This window comes from Drosophila navojoa, chromosome 2 (genome assembly GCF_054131105.1).
Source record: "Drosophila navojoa isolate 15081-1374.11 chromosome 2, UAZ_NAV_1.0, whole genome shotgun sequence".
Lineage (NCBI taxonomy): Eukaryota > Metazoa > Arthropoda > Insecta > Diptera > Drosophilidae > Drosophila > Drosophila navojoa.
Genome location: NC_142890.1, coordinates 6,954,765 through 6,973,791, shown reverse-complemented (window position 1 = coordinate 6,973,791; position 19,027 = coordinate 6,954,765). Strand labels below are relative to the sequence as shown.

At 41.5% G+C, this 19,027-nt stretch overlaps 2 protein-coding genes and 1 long non-coding RNA gene across 5 annotated transcripts in view; 1 reads left to right on the top strand and 2 right to left on the bottom strand.

Moving 5' to 3' along the window:
* Positions 1–100: 100 nt before the first annotated feature.
* On the bottom strand, positions 101–1,912 carry LOC115562446 (glutamate dehydrogenase, mitochondrial). Its single transcript, XM_030384012.2, has 4 exons — positions 1,531–1,912; positions 883–1,475; positions 413–817; positions 101–352 (listed from the first exon to the last, which is right to left on the bottom strand). Exons 1-4 carry the CDS (start codon positions 1,910–1,912, stop codon positions 128–130), a joined length of 1,605 nt encoding a protein of 534 aa, XP_030239872.1. The 3' UTR covers positions 101–127.
* Positions 1,913–2,278: 366 nt separating this feature from the next.
* The window catches only part of pnt (ETS transcription factor pointed), a 171,669-nt gene continuing 154,920 nt past the window's right edge, over positions 2,279–19,027 (bottom strand). For 2 of the 3 annotated variants that reach the window (XM_089256138.1, XM_030384010.2), the window contains 3 exons: positions 3,556–4,541; positions 3,322–3,479; positions 2,279–3,248 (listed from right to left, as the gene is read on the bottom strand). In XM_089256138.1, the coding sequence (XP_089112264.1) occupies positions 3,185–3,248; positions 3,322–3,479; positions 3,556–4,541 (1,208 nt within the window). In that variant the 3' untranslated portion in view covers positions 2,279–3,184. Of the gene's footprint in view, positions 3,249–3,321; positions 3,480–3,555; positions 4,542–6,033; positions 8,031–19,027 lie in introns of those variants that run through there. The other variant, XM_089256139.1, reaches the window with a different exon arrangement.
* On the top strand, positions 12,281–13,604 carry LOC149092086 (uncharacterized). The gene is made up of 2 exons (XR_016197523.1): positions 12,281–12,637; positions 12,703–13,604. It is a non-coding gene; the product is annotated as an uncharacterized LOC149092086 (long non-coding RNA).

Below are 19,027 nucleotides of genomic sequence, written 5' to 3'. Positions count from 1 at the left end.
GCAAATAAATCCGTAGAATTTTGCTTTCAACGTTTATTACAAAAATTGCGAAATAATTATGAGAAACCTTTATAAATAATAAAAAATTATATTGAAAAAAAAAAAAAAAAAAACAACAACAAACGAATTATTGCTGTGATATACCAGAGCTCTCCAAAGCCCGAAATATTTTGAATATGGACCAGATATAGGCAGCAGTGCGTAGATCATTGCACAACTCAAACTGATTGGCCGTGGCCTTTACTCCAGTTCCCGATGCTTCCATAACAGTTTGTAGGGCCGCGTCTACAATATTTGCTTCCGTTGTGCAGTCACGAATCGCCTGCAGTGACTTGTTTGGCTGGACCAGGGGCTGTGATAGGGGCTTTTGAATGAACGTTCCTGATTAAGGTTTCGCGGCTGAACTACATACGATTTCCTCAATCTGGCAGTTTAGCGATTCATTGATGGAATTAATGACCTCATGGATGAGCTGGGATGATCTCTTCGACGTCATCTTGCCGTACGTCACATGGTTAATATTTTTCAGATATTCAAAATAAGACACTGTGACTCCGCCTGCATTACAATACAGATCTGGGACGATCAACACCTTTTTATCCAGTAAAATTTTCTCGCCAGCTGGCGTTGTTGGCCCATTGGCGCCTTCCAGAATCAATTTAGCTTTGATATCCTTTGCGTTCTCGCTGGTTATGACCTTTTGTGTGGCACATGGCATCAGTATGTCGCACTCCGCTGTCAGCAAATTTTCAGTGGATTCTTTGGCCTTAGGATAGCCCTTCAGCGTTTTCTTATCCGCTAAAAATTGCATGAGATCCTAATAGGGGTGCCAACTTTAACTAAAAATTAAAACTAAAAGGTCGGTAAACACTTCCGACTCACATTGATATCAATGCCATCATCGTTGGTCAGTGAAAAATTAAACTCCTGAATGCCAATTACTTTGGCGCCTGCCTCGTGGACAAACTTCGCTGCAAACGAGCCAACATTGCCGAAGCCCTGAACGATGACTTTTTTGTCTTCCCATCCGGTCTTGAGACCAATTAAATCCATCCATTTTTTATCTTGGAGAAATACATCGCCCGTTTTCCACACTCCCCGGCCAGTTGCCGCAAATCTTCCATTGATGCCACCAATGTGAACCGGTTTCCCAGTGACAATAGCCGTTGCATTGATGTCCTTGTGGCCAAAGGTCTTAATGTACTGATCCAGGATCCAGCTCATCTCACGCGGACTAGTGTTGACATCCGGAGCAGGCACATCAATGCCAGGGCCAATCATATTGCGCTTCAACAGCTCCATGGTGTAGCGGCGAGTGATTGTCTGTAATTCCCTAGCCGTGTATTTCTTGGGATCGATTCGAACACCTCCTTTGGAACCACCAAAGGGTAGATTAACGCAGGCACACTTGAATGTCATGATAGCCGCCAATGCCTTCACCTCGTGCTCATCCACATCCATGGCGAAGCGAATTCCTTAACAAAGTGGAGCTGAATGAATTAACTTAAGCGTCTGGAGCTCGGCACTTACCACCCTTTAGAGGCAGACGGTTACGAACGTGATGAGCTCGATAGCCCGTGACTATTTCGTAGGTACCATCTTTGCGTATGATGGGAAAGTTCACCTCCAATGTGGTGCACACGCTCCCTATCAAGTTCAGAATGGCAGAGACACGTGCCTGCTTTTCCTCGGGCTTGAAATCAAGATACTTGTCCATTTCTTTGACCAAACTCTTCTCCATGATCTGAGCTGACTTGTGATAATAGTAGGAAACCATATTTGAGAACTCGGGATCCTTGTCCGTTATCACCGATTTGAGATTCTCGGGCATCTGGTGCTCATGCCGCTGAGGCACTTTAAACAGTACGCGGTACAGCCCATTACGATAGATATTCAGATTCGGACAAAACATTTTCAAGCTTTTGCGCGAATTTCGGAATAATGAAAATTGTCAATAATCGAATATATATTTGTATTTTATAATGTTACTTGATGTTATATTATTTTTGGATTTTGTTTTTTTTATTGTATAAATTGCTCTACATAATACGTGGCTACAGGCTACGAGCTAGGCTTAAATATTTTATAGCTATACACAAAAGTAAACATATCTTGAATGGTCAATTCTTAACGATGGAAAACTCTAAGCAGCCAGTTATTGAACAAGAGTAACTAAGAGTATGCTATGTAGAGTTGCATTATTACTGGACATATGAGCCGATATATTTATATATATGGGTCACATGTGGCTATTTTCTTTTTACTTGTCTAACTGTGTTTGCCGTTTAACGTTTTTGGGTTCGCCCGGAAGCGCATAAGTTGAAAGTATATTAAGATACGGGGATCATTTTAGCATTTTGTATATGTATGTATAATGTATGTATATGTATATATATTTATATAACTTAGTTGTACCAGTAGCACAGGTTACACATAAATATGATAGATCTATTCATAGGCATTAATATTATAATTAATTATATAATTGTAGCTCTTTAATGATTATCTATGTACACGCACACAAAACACAAGGTTTGCTATATTGTTTAGAACTAGAAAAAAAGCGACCCCGTTCGCAAAATGAAAAGTAAAAATTGAAAAATGTAGCTTTTAATATCACTTTGGGGACATGCACTCGTTCTCTTATGGCCTCATTTACGATGATTGCAATTGGAAGCATTTGGAACTTCAATTGGACAACAATCGCATTGCACACAAAACAAAAAAGATTAATTGAAATATTTTCAAGAGTTCAACCCGGATGTTAGCTCCATTCAAATCGCGCTGTATATTTATATACATATGTATACATATATATTTATATCGAAACTGGTTTGCTTGATTCATTGATTTCAATGCTAGAGACTAAAGCTACTTCTACTTAAAGGCTAAGCTTAATGTTACCGTATTTTCAATTAATTTCAAATTAATTCAAAAGTCTAAGTTTTTACATAATAATTACAAAGTGATTACGACGCCCTAAACACACATACACTAATCTCGTAGCAAGATCGCAGGTAATGCTGCTGCTTAAATGTTAACATCACGCTTGGAAACAATAATTCTCAAAAGCTTCTTTTCCCGTTGAGTACTATAATTTGTGGCCTTTCAATCGCACTGCAGATCATATCCATGGCTCAGCCGCTCACTGAGCATTTCAAGCAGCCTCCGTGCTGCTCGCCTGCTAGTCCACGTCCTTTTTCTCAATCTTTAAGTCAAACTTGGCAACTAGCTCCTCCGGCGTGTGTCTGCAGATGGATGAAAATCAACGATTTTGTTAGCTTCTATTTTGATGGAGAAATATTCGCATCGAGTACTTACCCAACTAGATTTTGTAGATCGCAGACAAAGCGATAGACGTAGCGTTTGCCGGCCGTCTTGTGTATGATGTTCTTGTCGTAGTAGTAGCGCAGACCGCGGCTCAGTTTCTCGTAGTTCATTTTGGGCTTGTTTTTGCGTATGCCCCAGCGACGCGCCACCTAGCGGAAGGTAGATGTAAAATACATCGGAATTAGTAAAGACTCTCATATTGCAAATCATTTGCTGTACACCTACCTCATCGGGATCGGTCAGCTTGAACTCCCAGCCATCGCCTGTCCACGAGATAAAACTCTGGCATGTTTTATCGAGCAGAAGCTCCAACAGGAACTGCCACAGCTGTATGGGCCCGGAGCCCGTAAAGCACGGAACACCGCCCTGCGTTGTGTAGCCGCCCAGCAGCGTTTTATCCAGACCCAAGGTGGTCATATATGCCGCCGGATGCTGATGGGCGTGTGCGCCCCATTGGTCCAGGTTCGGCTGGGCGCCCATCGTTGGGAACTGTGCATCGTACGGCGTAAACTCTGACTGGAAGGGCTCATGGAACCGTGTCCGACCATACGCATTGTAGAAATCGGGACTGCTGTCCATGTAGCCGCTGCTGTTGGTGCTGCCGCTGCCATTGCCAGCGCTGGAGGCTTGGCTCTGATGTTCCTGCGCTGAAAGTGTGCTGTGATAGTCGCTATCATCGCCGCCAGCAGCCGAAGCGACTCCACCGCCACCTCCGCCACCACCGCCGCCCGGATTGCCACCACCACCGCCGCCGCCGCCATAGTGGCCAGCGGCTGCGGCCAGATGTGCGGGCAGACCATAGCTGCTGAGATCTGTTGGATCGTTCTGAGCATTCGATGCGTAGGCGGCGTTGCTGCCATTGCCAGACTGAGTGCCCGGCTCCTCTTTCAGCTGATGTTGGTAGATAGCCGCTGCCATGGCTGTCATGTAGTTAATGTTGTTGTTATTGTTATTATTGTTATTATTATTGTTGTTGTTGTTGTTATTGTTGTTGTTGCTGCCCGCATTAGCATTGTTGTTGCCACTGTTGTTGCTGCCGTTGCTGTTGTTGTTATCGTTCGAGCTCTGCTGCTGTTGCACACCAGGCGGCATCATGCTGTTGTTGTTGTTGTTATTGTTGTTGTTGCTGCTGCCATTGAGATGCTGTTGTGATTGCTGCGGTGACGGGCTGTTGTTGGTGCGTTCATGTGCATTGCTATTGTTATTGTAGCCTGTAAGATAAGAGAGAAATACGCAAAATTGCATTGATTAGTCGCAATTAGGAGATCGTGAGATTGCATATTTAAATATTTAAGTTTAAGAATATGGAACTCATACTATTACTATGAGAAATTCTTCACGCTTTGTATATATCTTTAAGAAAATTTTCGCTTGAAATTACATTGAGAGCATCAGCTTTAAGAATGATTACAATAGTATAGTAATTATTAGTTGAATTTTTATACAAAAAAACTGGAGGATAGTTAGTTCTGTAAAATCCCATATCAAGCCAACTATAAATTTTTGTTCATTTAGTTTCGAGCTCTAAGATACTAAAATTAAACTCACTTTGATTAAACTTACGTGAGATTGTGAAAAAATATAAAAAGTGACCCCAGTAAAAATGGAATATTGAATATATACTATTTCATGTACTCTGTCGTGATGTGTATCTGACAGATGCATCTTCAATTGTTGATATACACTTTCGAATGCATTGAGTACTGTATTTGAAATTCTGATTTGCTCTGAGGATATTTGAGCAACGAATGGGGCGTCTCTGTCACGAACAGAATGCGAGCGCAATCGCTTCGGAAGCCAATCAAAATTCGAAGCGCACACCAATACAAATGCCTCTCGGCCCAATAGATACAAAACACAGATACGAACGCATACATGCACAGTCTCACACAGACACACTCATACGCTCACAAGCGAGTGAGCGAGTTGAGCTACCCTCTCTCAATCTAATGTGGCTTGCGAGCGCACGCTACATTAATTGCAAATACGTCGAAATTTAACACGTTTCGACGAATGCGTATGTATGTGTGCTATACGAAAACCTGTTGCACACATACTCTCACACACACATACAGACAATCTGAGACATACACGCGCACCAGTTGCTGGCTCGCTCGCTCGCTCTGAGCAGTCGCATTGCTCGCACATTCGCGCTCGCTCGCTCGCTGGCTAAAGCTTTGTGCGCTTTCCCATTCGCTCGACGACGTGGTAATGCGCAGATACAGAGACACAAAACGCTGCCCGTTGGCTGAGGCAACGGGCGGCACTACAACAAAGAGTTAGGTGCCTCCCACGTCTATCCACACAGTGGCGCAGCATCTCCAGCCACTACAACAACTATCTACAGCTATGTACATCCATCTATCTGACTATCTATCCGAGCATCCATCTATCTATCTAATAGTTAGTCAAGCAAACACTTTTGTTGCTGGTCGCGTTGAGGGCATTTATCGCCAATTCAATCTCCGCCCCCGCCCCCTCTTTGGTCAACTTGTTGCGTATTTGTTGTTGCTGCGGTTGCTTGCGGGCGTCGCACAAGCAAACACTCGCAAACGAATTACAATTTAATTATGCGTTGAGGGTTGTGCCGCACATCTTTGAGCCAGAGCCAAAGCCACTTTTCACACTCCGACACCTCAATTGTAATTAAAATTGTGCGCCATTTGATGTCCGCAAATATTTGACAAGTCCCAGTCCTATTACCTGAGCTAAAGAAGTTCACATCCGAGTCCGTGTAGTAAGCATTGCCAGACGCATGATGCGATGTCGGCGCATAGTCGCCCACAAAGGGCGTCATATCATTAAAGTAGCCCAGCCCCAGTGAGGCCGCCGTGGAGCTGCTCAAGGCGCCCGCCAGGCTGCCAATGCCAATGCTGGCGCTGCCGCTGCCGCTCCCAGAGCTGGCAAAGCTGTGCGCGGAGGCGTTCGAGGATGCGCTGGAACTGGAGCCGGATGAGGACGTTGTATTGCTGCCCGTGCTGCCGCCGGACAAGCGATGTTGCTGCTGCTGCTGCTGCTGCTGCTGTTGCTGTTGCGCGGGTGAGACATAGTGCGTATGTTGCTGCTGTTGCTGATGATGCTGCGAGTGCTGTTGGTGCTGCTGCTGCTGATGATGCTGTTGCTGCTGTGGCTGATGCAGATGTTGTTGCTGCTGCTGTTGCTGCTGCTGCTGCTGCGCGGGCAAGAGATGTTGCTGATGTTGCTGCAAGTGCACCGTTTGCTGTGGCAAATGATAGCTCGAATAGTTCTCATAGCTCTGTAGCACCATATTTTTCGATGTTGCTGACGTTGTTGAATAGTTGTAGTTGGTTGCCGTTAGGCTGTTGTTGTTGATGTTGTTGTTGTTGCTATAATGATGCAAATTTCTGAATTGTAGCTGCTCTGCTGCTGTTGCCGCTGCTAATGCTCCTGCTGCTGTTGCTTTGTCGTTATCCGACGCGTTTGCTGCACTGATTATGGTGGCATTAACTAGGAACGCAGAGGGCGGCATTTCTTCGCGTTTTCCAATTGATCAATTGTCAAAAACTGAATGTGAAAAATGCACGTCATTGACTTTTCGAATGGTCCACGTAAAGATGCTGATGCTATTGTTGTTGTTGTTGCTGTTGCTGTTGCTGCTGTTGTTGTTATATTAAATACGTTCCATACAAAATCAAATCTGCGGGATGCACAAACTGTCAACTCAATTGAAATAGCACCACAAAGAGACAAAGACACGCGCACGCATACGAATTGTAAGTGGATTGCCTGGGTTTGGATTGTGGTGCAGCCGCTTTATGCTGGTGGTTCTTGCAGTTGTATTAAAATTGATTTCACTTTTGGTTAATATTTGAGTATTTTAATTTTTGCACTGCTCTTGCTGCTGCTGCTGCTGCTGGATGCGGGTTCTAATCAATTGAGTGGCTTCTAGAATTGGTTCTCATCAAAATAATATATCATGCGCTTAAGTATGCAGATAGATTCTGTGGCATGTGGGCGTTGTTAGCACTTGGGGTAGCTTTAGTTATGGTTTTGATTGTGGTTAGTTAAGTAGCGCCTTTTGTTTAGCCTTTGCTTTACAGATTGTGGATTTCAAATTTTTTAGTTTTAGTTTCTCACTTATCGCACTCTTGAAATTCTCTTACATTTGCACACTGGCTCAGATTTCTTACAAATCTTTTCTTAATTGTTATTATTTATCTTCGTTCGGTTTGTATTGTTGTTATTGTGTTTATTTCATGCGCGCTACGAATTCCGTCGCATTTTGAATTCAGATTAAAATTTAACACTTGCTGGCAATTCGCGCATTTAATGGCAAATAATTGAAGGCAATTCATGAACAAAAATCTCTCTCGCCGCTGCTCAGATGCTTTACATTGCATACACACACACACACACACACATAAATATATATACACGCACCGACTTATATACAGAAGTAAGTTGATAAATTAATGCGCATATCGTACATATTTTATATCGCATATAGTTGTAAATATATTGCTCGTTTTAATTCATATTTATTATTCGATATTAATGATTGAGTTGAGTTTGCTTTTTTCTCTTTTATTTGAGTTGTGGTTCGTACAATGGCGCGTATGCGCGATTTCAGTTAGCACACACTGATCACTGATCGCTGATCAAATATACGAGCGAACGTTCGGTCGAGCGACGGCAGCTCTTCTACCTTCGACATCCGTTTAAGAACTGAAGTTGCGTTGAAGTTGTGCGTCGTGTTGTTGCCTGTGTCGGCACCATTGTGTCAGCGAGCGACGCTGTCTCTGTGTCTGTGTGCGCTCTCCTATCTCGCCTATCTGTGTGTGTGTGTGTGCGCGCATTCGTGTGTGTCTGCGTGTCTGTGTGGGAGCAACTCGTGTGCTCGCAACGACTTCGTGCGCTCTAGCCGAGCCACACGAGCCACACTCGCACTCACACACACACACAACCTCGCACACTTGCACACTTGCACTTGGCAATAATAATAATCAAGAGGAAGGCATACTTGCACAGCGCTTACTCACAGATACTCTCTGGCTCTGGGTTAAGTAAGAGTATGTAAAAATATCGAAAAAATAAAAACATATAGATATACACATACATATGTATGTGTGTGGGTGTGTGTGTATCGAAATTTATATCAATTTCTAAATGCGATTGGTCTCCACTTGTTGCGGCTGCTGCAGTCACATTCCGAATTTCGACAGTCGCTACTTAATTTGAACAGTACAGTTGCTATCAAATTAGCCAGCCGAGATCATTAACAACCCAACGCCAACACGCGGGAGCAACAAACTGAATATTTTGTGGACCACCAAAATGGCCAGCAATAGCCGAAGCAGCACCAGCAGCAGCAGCAGCAGCAGCAGAAGCATCAGCCCACAGCCCATAGCCCACTGGTCAGCAGCATATGAGTGAGTGTACTCGTATGCGTGTGTGTGTGTGTATGTGTGTGGGTAGTATCTCATCGGCGCACAAACGCCAACATTTTTCACTGATGGACCACAGAAAAAAGTATCTCATAGATACGCACACACACGCACATAATTAGACAAAGTTGGGATTGGCCATCACTGCCTTCTGCATGAGATCATAGTCCAGCCAGCGAGCCAACCAAACAGCCAACCGAGCAACCGAGCGATCGGCCAGCAACCCAGTTGCGCTGAAAAGCTGCTGTCGAGTCTTCAACAATACCAAATTAGTTGCCGTCTTTATGATTATTATTATTTTTCATTTTTATTTTTCTAATTTTTTTTTTTGTGTACAATGAAGGCGTACGTGTTTTTGTTGCTGCCATAATTTGTTGAAATGGGGGGAAAAAAAGCAAATCTTTAACATATTTTTTTGTGTTGCATAATTTGTTATAAGCAACCGAAAAAAAAAAAAAACACTAAAAATGGTGGCTTATGGAACGTGTTGAAGCGCAATTTGTGGCAACAGCCAATGACAAAATGAAGCGCAATTTACGTATAATGCGAAAAGACACGTTCAACGGCAAATTCAGAAAAATTCGCAAAAAAAAAAAAAAAATTAAAAAAAAAATGTACAAAAAATAAAAAATTTCAAAATACATATACAACATATGTATATAAGTGTACATATATTTGCTCAATATAATTTTCACTTCTGTCGGCCATTAAAAAAAGAGCTTTGCCGATACATCTTATCGCGTTGTATCAGTTATCAGTTATTGATTTTGGTTGACTAATAAATGACATAAAAATAGAGCATGAAAAAAAAAATCTGCAATGGCCTCAAAGTTGTTAAGTTCAAGTAGTTCCAGGAAAAGTTGTTGCAAGTACATTCAATTTTTACCTTGTGCGTTAAAATACGAAAAAAGCGCTGATAAAGCATAAAACTTGCTACCCAAAAACATGTAGAAGAAGAAATAACATTATGCTGAGCACTGGAGAAATAATAATTTTATTAACAGCTGTTGGCCATTTGTGTGTTGGCTTTAATGAAATTTGACCACAAAAGGATCGCCAAATGGATATACACACAAATCATATTTTTTTATTTGTATTTTCTTCTTTATTTTTTGGCCACTTACATATTCTGGCAGCACACCCACCTAACAGAAGAAGAGGAACAACAACAAATAATCATGTAAATATATATATAAAATTTTTATACATACATATATATATATTTTTCGATATATTTGTTGTGGTAAGAACAATGGAGGCATCAGCGGAAATACAAAATGAAAAAAAAAAAAAAAAAAAAAAAACTGAAATGTTAAAAAACTGTGCGAGGCAATGACAGCTGTAGAGCTGCAAGAGCGAAAAGGAGAGATGTGTTGTTGTTTTTGCTGGTGCTGTTGATGCGCCTCGCTTACGGCCATTTCCGGTTGAAGCACGTGCGCACTAAAGAGGAGACACGGAGCCACCGTTGAAGCAACCACCGCTAAACTAACGCACCAATCACAAACGGAATCACTGACAACAACAGCAGCGATAGCAGCAACAACAATTCTGGTTCCTATCCTAACTACTTGCCCAAAACGCACACGTTCAAATCAAATTTGAATCGAAAATTTGTCAAAAACGCGCCGAGCCGAACATAATAATTATGTGCGTATCTGAAGAGGCAAGTAGAGAGTATACCAAATGAATACCAAGTGTGGAAAGGCTGCTTGGTTGTCGGCTCGGTTCACCGGTTGGTTGGTGTGTGCCAAAAGGATTGAGGCGTGGCCCAGGAGCAGGCGGCAAATGTTGTTGAATTTCAATTAAAACGAAAACTAGTTTCCTTGCGCACAATAGACCATTATCCTGGTGGCACAAAAAGGGATTACAATTTAATGCAATAACGCGTCGCCCGAAGAAAAGATGAACAACTGAACGAGGCTCCTGACACTGGCACTGGCACTGGCACTGAGGGGAGTTGCAGGAAGCGCCTACCGAATAGCCAAAGGGGCTGTAGAACACAAGGATTCGCTGCAGCAGCAGCAGTAGCAGCTGCTGAGGGCGGAGACAACGAGCTCAGATGCCTTAAAGGAGCAGGGGCAGCAGCAGCAGCAGCAGCAGCAGGAGGAGGATCTGAAGCTGGAGCAGGGCACTCGCTGACACTTGAGCTGAGTGAATAAGGTATGAATTGATATCAAATTAAAGCTGGATCTATATACCTGAGCACACGTGTGCAATTGCAGAGAGGCACAATCAAGGCCCGGCTCTGGGTCTGCTTTGCTTTTGTACTTGAGTAAGCACTTCCGCTGCCTGCCACACGTGTCTCCTTCTCATTCTCTGTCTCTCTCGCTCTCGCACTACTGACTCCTCGGCTGATGCGGCTTGTGGCACTAATGTAAATCGGATGTCAATGCAGCGTGATGTGTATATAAATTATAAGAGAACGATGGAAAGATAGACAGAGTGATCGAGAAAGAGCGAGAGAGTGAGAGAGAGAGAGAGAGAGAGAGAGAACAGCTTGTGTGGAGAATCCACTTCAATGCAGAACCTGTTAGAAGCCAAGCTAAATAAATAAATAAATAAACTGTTAGTCTGCAAAACGGAAGGAAATCATAAACACAGCGTAGTAGTTGTTGGTTGTTAGTTGTTGTTGTTGTTGTTGTTGATGTTTTGACACGCAAACTATCATAATTACAGCTGCACTTGGACAGCGACCAACCCAACGCCCCACACACGCTCGCATACTCGCACACTCCCATACACACACACACACACACACCCATACACACACACACACACACACACCCATACACACACACACCTGTTGCTGCTTCCGTGCAGCGGTGGCAAAAGAAAATATCAATTTTCTACGTAAACGTGAAGCTGGCCAAGATGCGTCCGCAATTTAACAACATATATAGAGCAGCATCCCATGCGATACGAGTACGTAGACTATTGGAGATTGTGTACCTGCATTTTGACAACAAAGTAAACAGATGCAGCTCTAAAGATATGCTTTGATTGTTAGACTTGTAAACAACAAACACACACACATACAATACACAAACAAGAGAAGCTGCAGCAGGAGCATGAGAATGAGGATGGTCACTGGAATGGGAATGGGAATTGGGAATGGGAATGGAAATGGGTCTGCGTATGCCTATGAGAGGCTGCCTTGTGTGTTGCATTATCTTCGCAGCTCCTTGGCGCGCATGTAGAGCGGAAATGAAACCAGATACTTTGATAGAGCGCTGCCAAGGAGTCGCTCCACAGCAGCACCAGCAGCAGCAGCAGCATCATTGATCTTCAGCTCTGATGAGGCAAAATGTAATGATCTGGCCATAAATGAGGCTCGGTTATAAATATTATTGATCTTGGTACTTGCTCGTACTTGAGCTGCTTGATTAAAAATGCTGCTGCAAATTGTTGATCTTGGGCTCAAATGCCAACTACTAAAGGAAGCATTGCTCTTGACCAGAAAAGCTGACGTCGCGTCGTCTACGAGCTGGGCATGTGTGGCATTCCAAGCGACTTCCTTAGAATTCCAGTACAGCCAAGATCACAAGCTTTGACTAAAAGCCAGTTATAAAAAACATTAATTACTGTAATTTCAGCTTTATCCTATATTTATATAAACAAGCAAAGTCAGCTAATTGTGGGAAGCCAGCCACGTATCAATACTAACTGATCTGCATTCAATTGCTTTTGCATAGGGAGTTGTGTAGAATATATTTCGTTTGCTAAGAAATCTCACTCAAATTACATAGAGAATATATGAAATTCAGCAACAGGAAGCGGCCGTCAATCAAACAATCAATCAGTCTTCAATCAGAGCTAGCACGAAAGTTATGGATCTGCCTTGGGTCGGCTTGACTGGGCTTGACTTGATCTGCAGCCGTCGGACCTTCAACTGTGGACAGTTGGTAAGTCCTGAAAATTGAGTGACTCGCTAAATGGCTCATTTAATACCGTTTCTCACTGAGCACAGAAGGTGGCATGCGGTCAGCAGCAACAACGCCAACAACAGCAACAACATCAACAATAACTGCAATGTAAAGCATAAACGAATGAACCTGAACCTGAACCCTGCAAGAACTCAACTCCAACGGCTGGCTGAACGTCAAATTGTGCACCTGTCCAACTATCACCATGACTACGAAACAACAGCAACAACATTAGCAGCAACAGCAGCAGCAGCAGCAGCAGCAGCAACAAAATTCGGACAACATATGTGCCCTGCGGCGAGTAAGAGAGTGCGAGAAAGACAGCGACCCCAGGCTGAGTGAGGCCTGGACAACTGTTGTGTGTGCCTGAGTTTGCGCATTTTTTTTCCAACGTAATTCGTAGCCAGATTGTGTGCCACACACACATACACACACATACACACACTTACATATGCATACAGAGAGAGACGCACGCAATCACCCACACATTTCCGAGTTCTGGTTCCGAGTTGTGAACGCTGTGAGAAAACTGTGCATTGCCTGGACGAAACAGGCTCATACACACACACACGCAAGATGCAGCCAGGCGATATGGGAATAGAGGATATTAGAATGTCAGAGCACAGGCGAAGGCTCGCCTCGGTCTGGTGCAGCTACCTGCCAGGCCACTTTGGCGCTGGCATTTTCGGCTTGCCTAATTTACTTGCGCCGACGCATTGTCCTGGACTGCAGCGAAATCAGATGTTTGCCGTCTCTTTTCAGCTGCTGTCGGCTGCACTTGTGGCACTCATTCATGAAACTGAAATCTCTACCACTTGCTTGAGCCAAACAAACAAAAGGCACTGAACTGAATGGTGAATGGTGAATGGTGTTTAGGGGCCCCTCGGGGCCTTCAAGGTATCGATACGGAACTAAAGGAAGTAAATTACCGGATGTTGTATTCTCATTTGCTTGTTGTTCTTTGTGATTCACCGAGATATCCTGCGGCTTTTGTGCACTGCGGCCCACAACAACCTTGCTCATTTGTCATGCCGTTCACTTGGTTCTCTCTTGTTCTTGACGCTATTCGCATGAAATGACCAATAATAAACCTTGCCCGTCGGTTCCTCTTCTCCATCAGTTTTTCTCATTCCTTTTTTTTTTTTTTGGCAAGCCATCAAGACACACACATCGACAACATAGATATATATTTATATATATTTGGCTGCTCATTAATTGCACATATGCAATTGCTTTTTAATAGCCCGCCTCGGACATGCTTTGCGCAATGTTTTCCCACGGCTGCTGAGGGTAGCATAAGTTCCATGTTCTTTTTTTTTTTCATAAACTAAAATGCCATGTTTGATAAATTACACGACAAATGTACAACCCACGACTCGCGTTCCAGCTCATTGCGCCTAAATGTTTCGTCCTGCCAAAGGATAACATTGTGGCGTGGGAGACACAAGTTGCGAGTGGTTAAAAATTGCATCAAAATAAATATATACATTTTGACAAAATATGAATGCTGACAATAGATAATAAGTTTGTTGAAGACCCATAAACTTATAGGGCTGAGGAGAGAAAAGGGAGAGAGAGAGAGTGAGAGAGATGTTACTTTTCAAGCTTCACTAATGAGGAGGTGTGCTATGTTTTTAGAAACCTAAGCTGTATATTCACAAATAATATACCTTGATTCTGGTATTCCAGAAAAACTATTCACCAAGAGAAGACTTAGAAAACCCACTTCAATAACCAAAGCTAGACTTCTGAAACTTGGATTTCTCTGGCTTCTCTTTTACACTCAAATGAAATCATTTCAATTACGTCTACGATAAATTTCAATAGGCGTACACTTGGGCTGCAGGACCCCATTGCTCTGCCATTCCCAACTGCTTCCACCCTGTTGCCTTATCTATGCAAATGAGCTGGATAGTCTGGGCCGTATGCGTGCGCTCTAGAGTCTGGGCAAACAGGAGAAAAGTGGCGAGTATGGTAAACAACAACAAGCGCTGCAAATGAAACAATACGAAAACAACATCAACAACATTAACAGCAATGGCAACAACAAATCAGCTGCGCAAGCGCACAGATCAAAAGGTAAAATGCCGACAGAAAAAAAAAAAACACACACACACACACAAAATGAGCAGAGACGGGATGGGCTCTAGCACTTCTCTGGGCTGAAATTGCAAAAGCCCAGACAAATGAATAACAGAAACAAAAAATGAGACAAAAAATTAAAAGCTAAAACAAGCTGAAAATTCAAATTTATTTACACTTTGACGCATTTAAGACAAAGAGAGCGAGAAAAAATAAGACGAGCTAAATAAAAAAATACAAATAAAAATAAAACAAAAACAAATAAATGAAACGAAGCCAGGCCAACAACAGCAACAACAATACGCATAACGATGTGAAAATTAAATGTAAAAGCCAGAGACAGCGGCAGCAAAGAAAACGAAAATAAAGTCAGAAGAGAAATACAAATGAAAATAAAAATAAAAATACAAAATAGGCAACTAGCGGGGCGGCAAACTGATAAAAATCAAGAGACCAACTTTTGCACTGAATTTACGAGCCCGCAGCCCAAATTGCATTAGCTTTCGAGAATGAGAATTTTCCCACGTTGTCCAGAGAGACCCAGCCGCGAACCCGCTCTAGTCGCTCAGGTGCTGGTTGAATTTGTCCAGCAACAAATTAAAACATATATCAACTTTTTTTCTTCTAAAAATTCCAGCTCAACAAATTGTAGCAGGAGCAGGACACAGTGGCCCAGGACCTATCGGTGGTTGTTTTCTGTTTTTACTGATAGCCATCAAGTGTGTTTGTGTGTGTGTGTGACCCACCCCGAGGGCATGTTGCACTTGCTGCAGCCACTGCTGGAATTCAGCTGGAGGGGCGCACCCTCACCCTCTCACCCTCATGAACTTCAGCTCTCGCGCTCGGCGTCTGTGGCCCTCATTGCAGTTTGGTTTCCCCTCGTTTATTTGTTGCATTTCCACATAATTTTGTTATTTGTCTGTCGAGTGACAAGTGTTGGCATCAAATGTTGTCAGTGCCTTTGGTTTTGCTTTCAGTTCCCAAGGGTGTTGGATCAATCGAGTGCTACTATGCACAATTAGCTAGGGGTTAGTTTACTGTTTACTGCACCAAGGTCAACCGTCCACCTGTATTTGGAAACTTTATTCAATTGCACTTTAAAGCTGTGTAAGCTTGAACTAAGCAACATGCGTGTGATATTTAAGATACAAAAGTATCTTAATTAAAGAAAAGTATTTTTGAGATACACCCATTTGTGGAAAAATTAATATGCAAACGTATATCTTTAAGACACAATAATATCTGTAAGTTGCAAATGTATCCTTGAGATACAATTTTATCTCGTACATCAAAAACCTCTTTAAGTAGCAAACATAAAAGATGCAAATATATCTTTAAGAAATGCAATCATTTTACTTTATAAAGCAACCCAGCTTTATTTATAAGAAATATACAAAAGTATCTTACAGATACAAAACTATTTCAAGCCTGTAAGCGCATCTGAAAGAAATTCAGTTTATACTGCATTTATTGTAAAAATAAACTATTGAATCAAAGCATTTTCCATTCAAGTCTAGCGAATAATGCGATTCTATGGAAAACGGCGAAAAATGAAAAATTCACACAATTCAATTAGCTGGCGGCCACGAAATTGCGTTAATGAAAATTGCAAATAAACAACAACAACAACAAATGCATTGAAAATGGGGAAAAAGCCAAAAAGCCTGTTGAAAACTGTAACAGCGGAAATATGCGAGGAAATTGCAAAGACGCTGACTGAATGATGGGCGCCAGCTCTCAGACGATGGGCGGCCCAACAATCCGGGCGTCGATATTTGGGGGAGTTGGCCCGGAAATTGTGGCTGGCAGAGTCAGGTTATAGCCAAAGCCATCACTGAAACATGCTCAAGAATCACTGTATGTATAAATGTCATAGACAAAGCCGCACGAAGGCGCTTACAAAATGATTTTCGTATTGCTCGAGTGGCAAAACCTAGTTTTTGCCTTCAAGCACTTAATTTGTTATAATTGAAGCTGTTTTCAACATATTTATTAATTTGTGTGCTTCAGACTTGAAATTCGCATTAATAATATAATTAATGAAACACACAAACACACACACACACATACAGGAGCGATGGCAGAAAAAAGCGCAGCCTCACATCCGGTCAACATTTTGTCGCCATTGCCGTCTCTTTCTCATGTGAACTCTTTTGTGGCAACAGCACAAAAAAAAAAAAATAAAAATAAAGCAAAAATTAAAAAAAGAGCTAAACCAAATTACACGAAGCTCTTGCACAAAAAAGACACACACAATCGAACTAATAGTGAGATACAAGTATATACGATATATACGATATATGTATATATAGGCAGCCGTTGAGTGAAGTTGAATTCGGAGTTGAAGTCTGCTCAGATGGCCCGTTGTCCGTTGTTTAGTTAAGCGCAAATCTAAAACAAGTTACAGTTCATTCATTTCCATTCATTCATTCATTCAATCGTGCAACGAACCGGCTTTGGGTGCCCCATTCATCGAGCGGATGTTCGCGTAGTTCTTTTAGGGGGCCTCAGCCCCAGCCCCAGCCCCAGCCGCAGCTCCAGTTCCAGTTCCAGCGCTCAGTCGACGTCTTAGTCTCTCAATCTCAATCTGTGCCCCAAAGACGATTTCCCCCACTAAACACACTCACGAACATAATTCGATTTTATTTATTTTTGATTCGTTTGCCGGAGTTAATAATTATAAATTGGCGTATGTTGGCCAACTGGGCAGTAAAAAAAAGCTTCAGATATGTTTAGATATCTGAGCATGTGCTTGCCTATCTCTCTGTCTCTCTCGCTCCCTGTGCGTGTGTGTGTGTGTGTCTCAGTATTTCTCCATTTTGTCGTTTTTGTTTGCCTAATTCTTAATGATGCATAAAGTGCTTTGCTTGTCGCTCTTTGGCCGTTGCTTGGCAAATCAAATGTTGAAAGTTGATTGCAAATTAATTGCCCAGCTGCCCCCATGCAAGATTTCGATAGGTTTGAGCAAACGCTTTTTGCAATGCCAACAGCGAATAGATCTTTGCAATTAGCCATGCATAATCTAAATGGGTTAATTTGCGCATGTGGCAAGTTTTTTGTTTAGGCCATCAAATAAAAACTTTACAAATTCATTTCAGTTCATGTTTTTAATTGAATGTGAAGTGCACTTTAAATGCAGTCAAACAATTAACTAAAAGTCATTTGCGTAATTAATTTATATAATTACAATGATTACAGCTTTGAGTGCATAAATGCCATTTATTGAATTGAACTTTTTCAAACTTATTGTGGATACGTTTCAATGATTCGCATTGCTTGGCAACCAACAGAAACTGTGCTTCGCTCTGGTTCAGTGCCCAAAAGAGTTTTCGTTAGAAATGACGAGATAGATATGCATATGTATCTAGAGATCTATTATTCAAAATGAAATTTATTCATATATAATATATATTTTGAGCACAGCGGGAAACACGTTCTTCGAAACCGGAAATAAGATTTATTTATTACTGCAAACTGCAATTTAAAACAGAGAAATTTATTGAGAGAAAAAACAACCGAATCGTACTAAATTTCGACTTTAAAAAGTTGAATTATTATTTTATATAAAAAATACTTTAATGTCTCACATTCGTGTATTGGAAATTAAATATAAAAGATTTTTTTTTTTTGCAAAGTATAATGAAGAAAATATAGAAATATTTTGGATAAAAATTAAAAACTAAATCAAAATTAATTTTATATTGACTTTCATAAAAACGTTTTTAAATAATTTAAATATTTACTCTCTTAAAAACCTATTCAAATTTTTTGTTTTTATTTTCTATAAATTACTTTATTTTAATGTATACTATTTCGTCTTCTAAATATATATATATACATTTTTATTTTTCAATTTACAAATTTGTAATTTAATTTTTTTTTTTTTAGTTCTAAAGAGCCCTAATAGTTTGCATAGCGATATATATAGTTTATCACAAATTGCAATCAAAGTTCAGGGTAGTTCACAGCACAACTGTGAATAGATTTTAACAGCTTATTCAGTCGCAGCTAGTGTTACATATGAATGCAACTATTAATGTATTCGTACATACATATGTATACTGCTATGCAAGGCAATTCGTATCTTTCGTCGCTGCGTTTCGTTCATTGCCTTTGGCTCTGGTCGATGTTGCTGTTTCTGCTGTTGTTGTTGTTGCTATTAGCGGCTTTCGCATTATACAATTTAATGTTTAATTTTTTTTCCCCCGAGTCGAAAACAACAACAACTAGCAACAAAAAGTCCAACTCACAGTTGCCGTTGATGTTGTTCTTTTGAATGTTCTTTGT

What these genes read in the sequence shown, in the direction of transcription:
- LOC115562446 (XM_030384012.2), bottom strand. Translation starts at nt 1,912, where the DNA reads ATGTTTTGTCCGAATCTGAATATCTATCGTAATGGGCTGTACCGCGTA. An exon ending in CCGTCTGCCTCTAAAGGGTG is followed by an intron (nt 1,476 to 1,530) that starts GTAAGTGCCGAG and finishes CACTTTGTTAAG; the next exon opens with GAATTCGCTTCGCCATGGAT. An exon ending in ATGATGGCATTGATATCAAT is followed by an intron (nt 818 to 882) that starts GTGAGTCGGAAG and finishes CACCCCTATTAG; the next exon opens with GATCTCATGCAATTTTTAGC.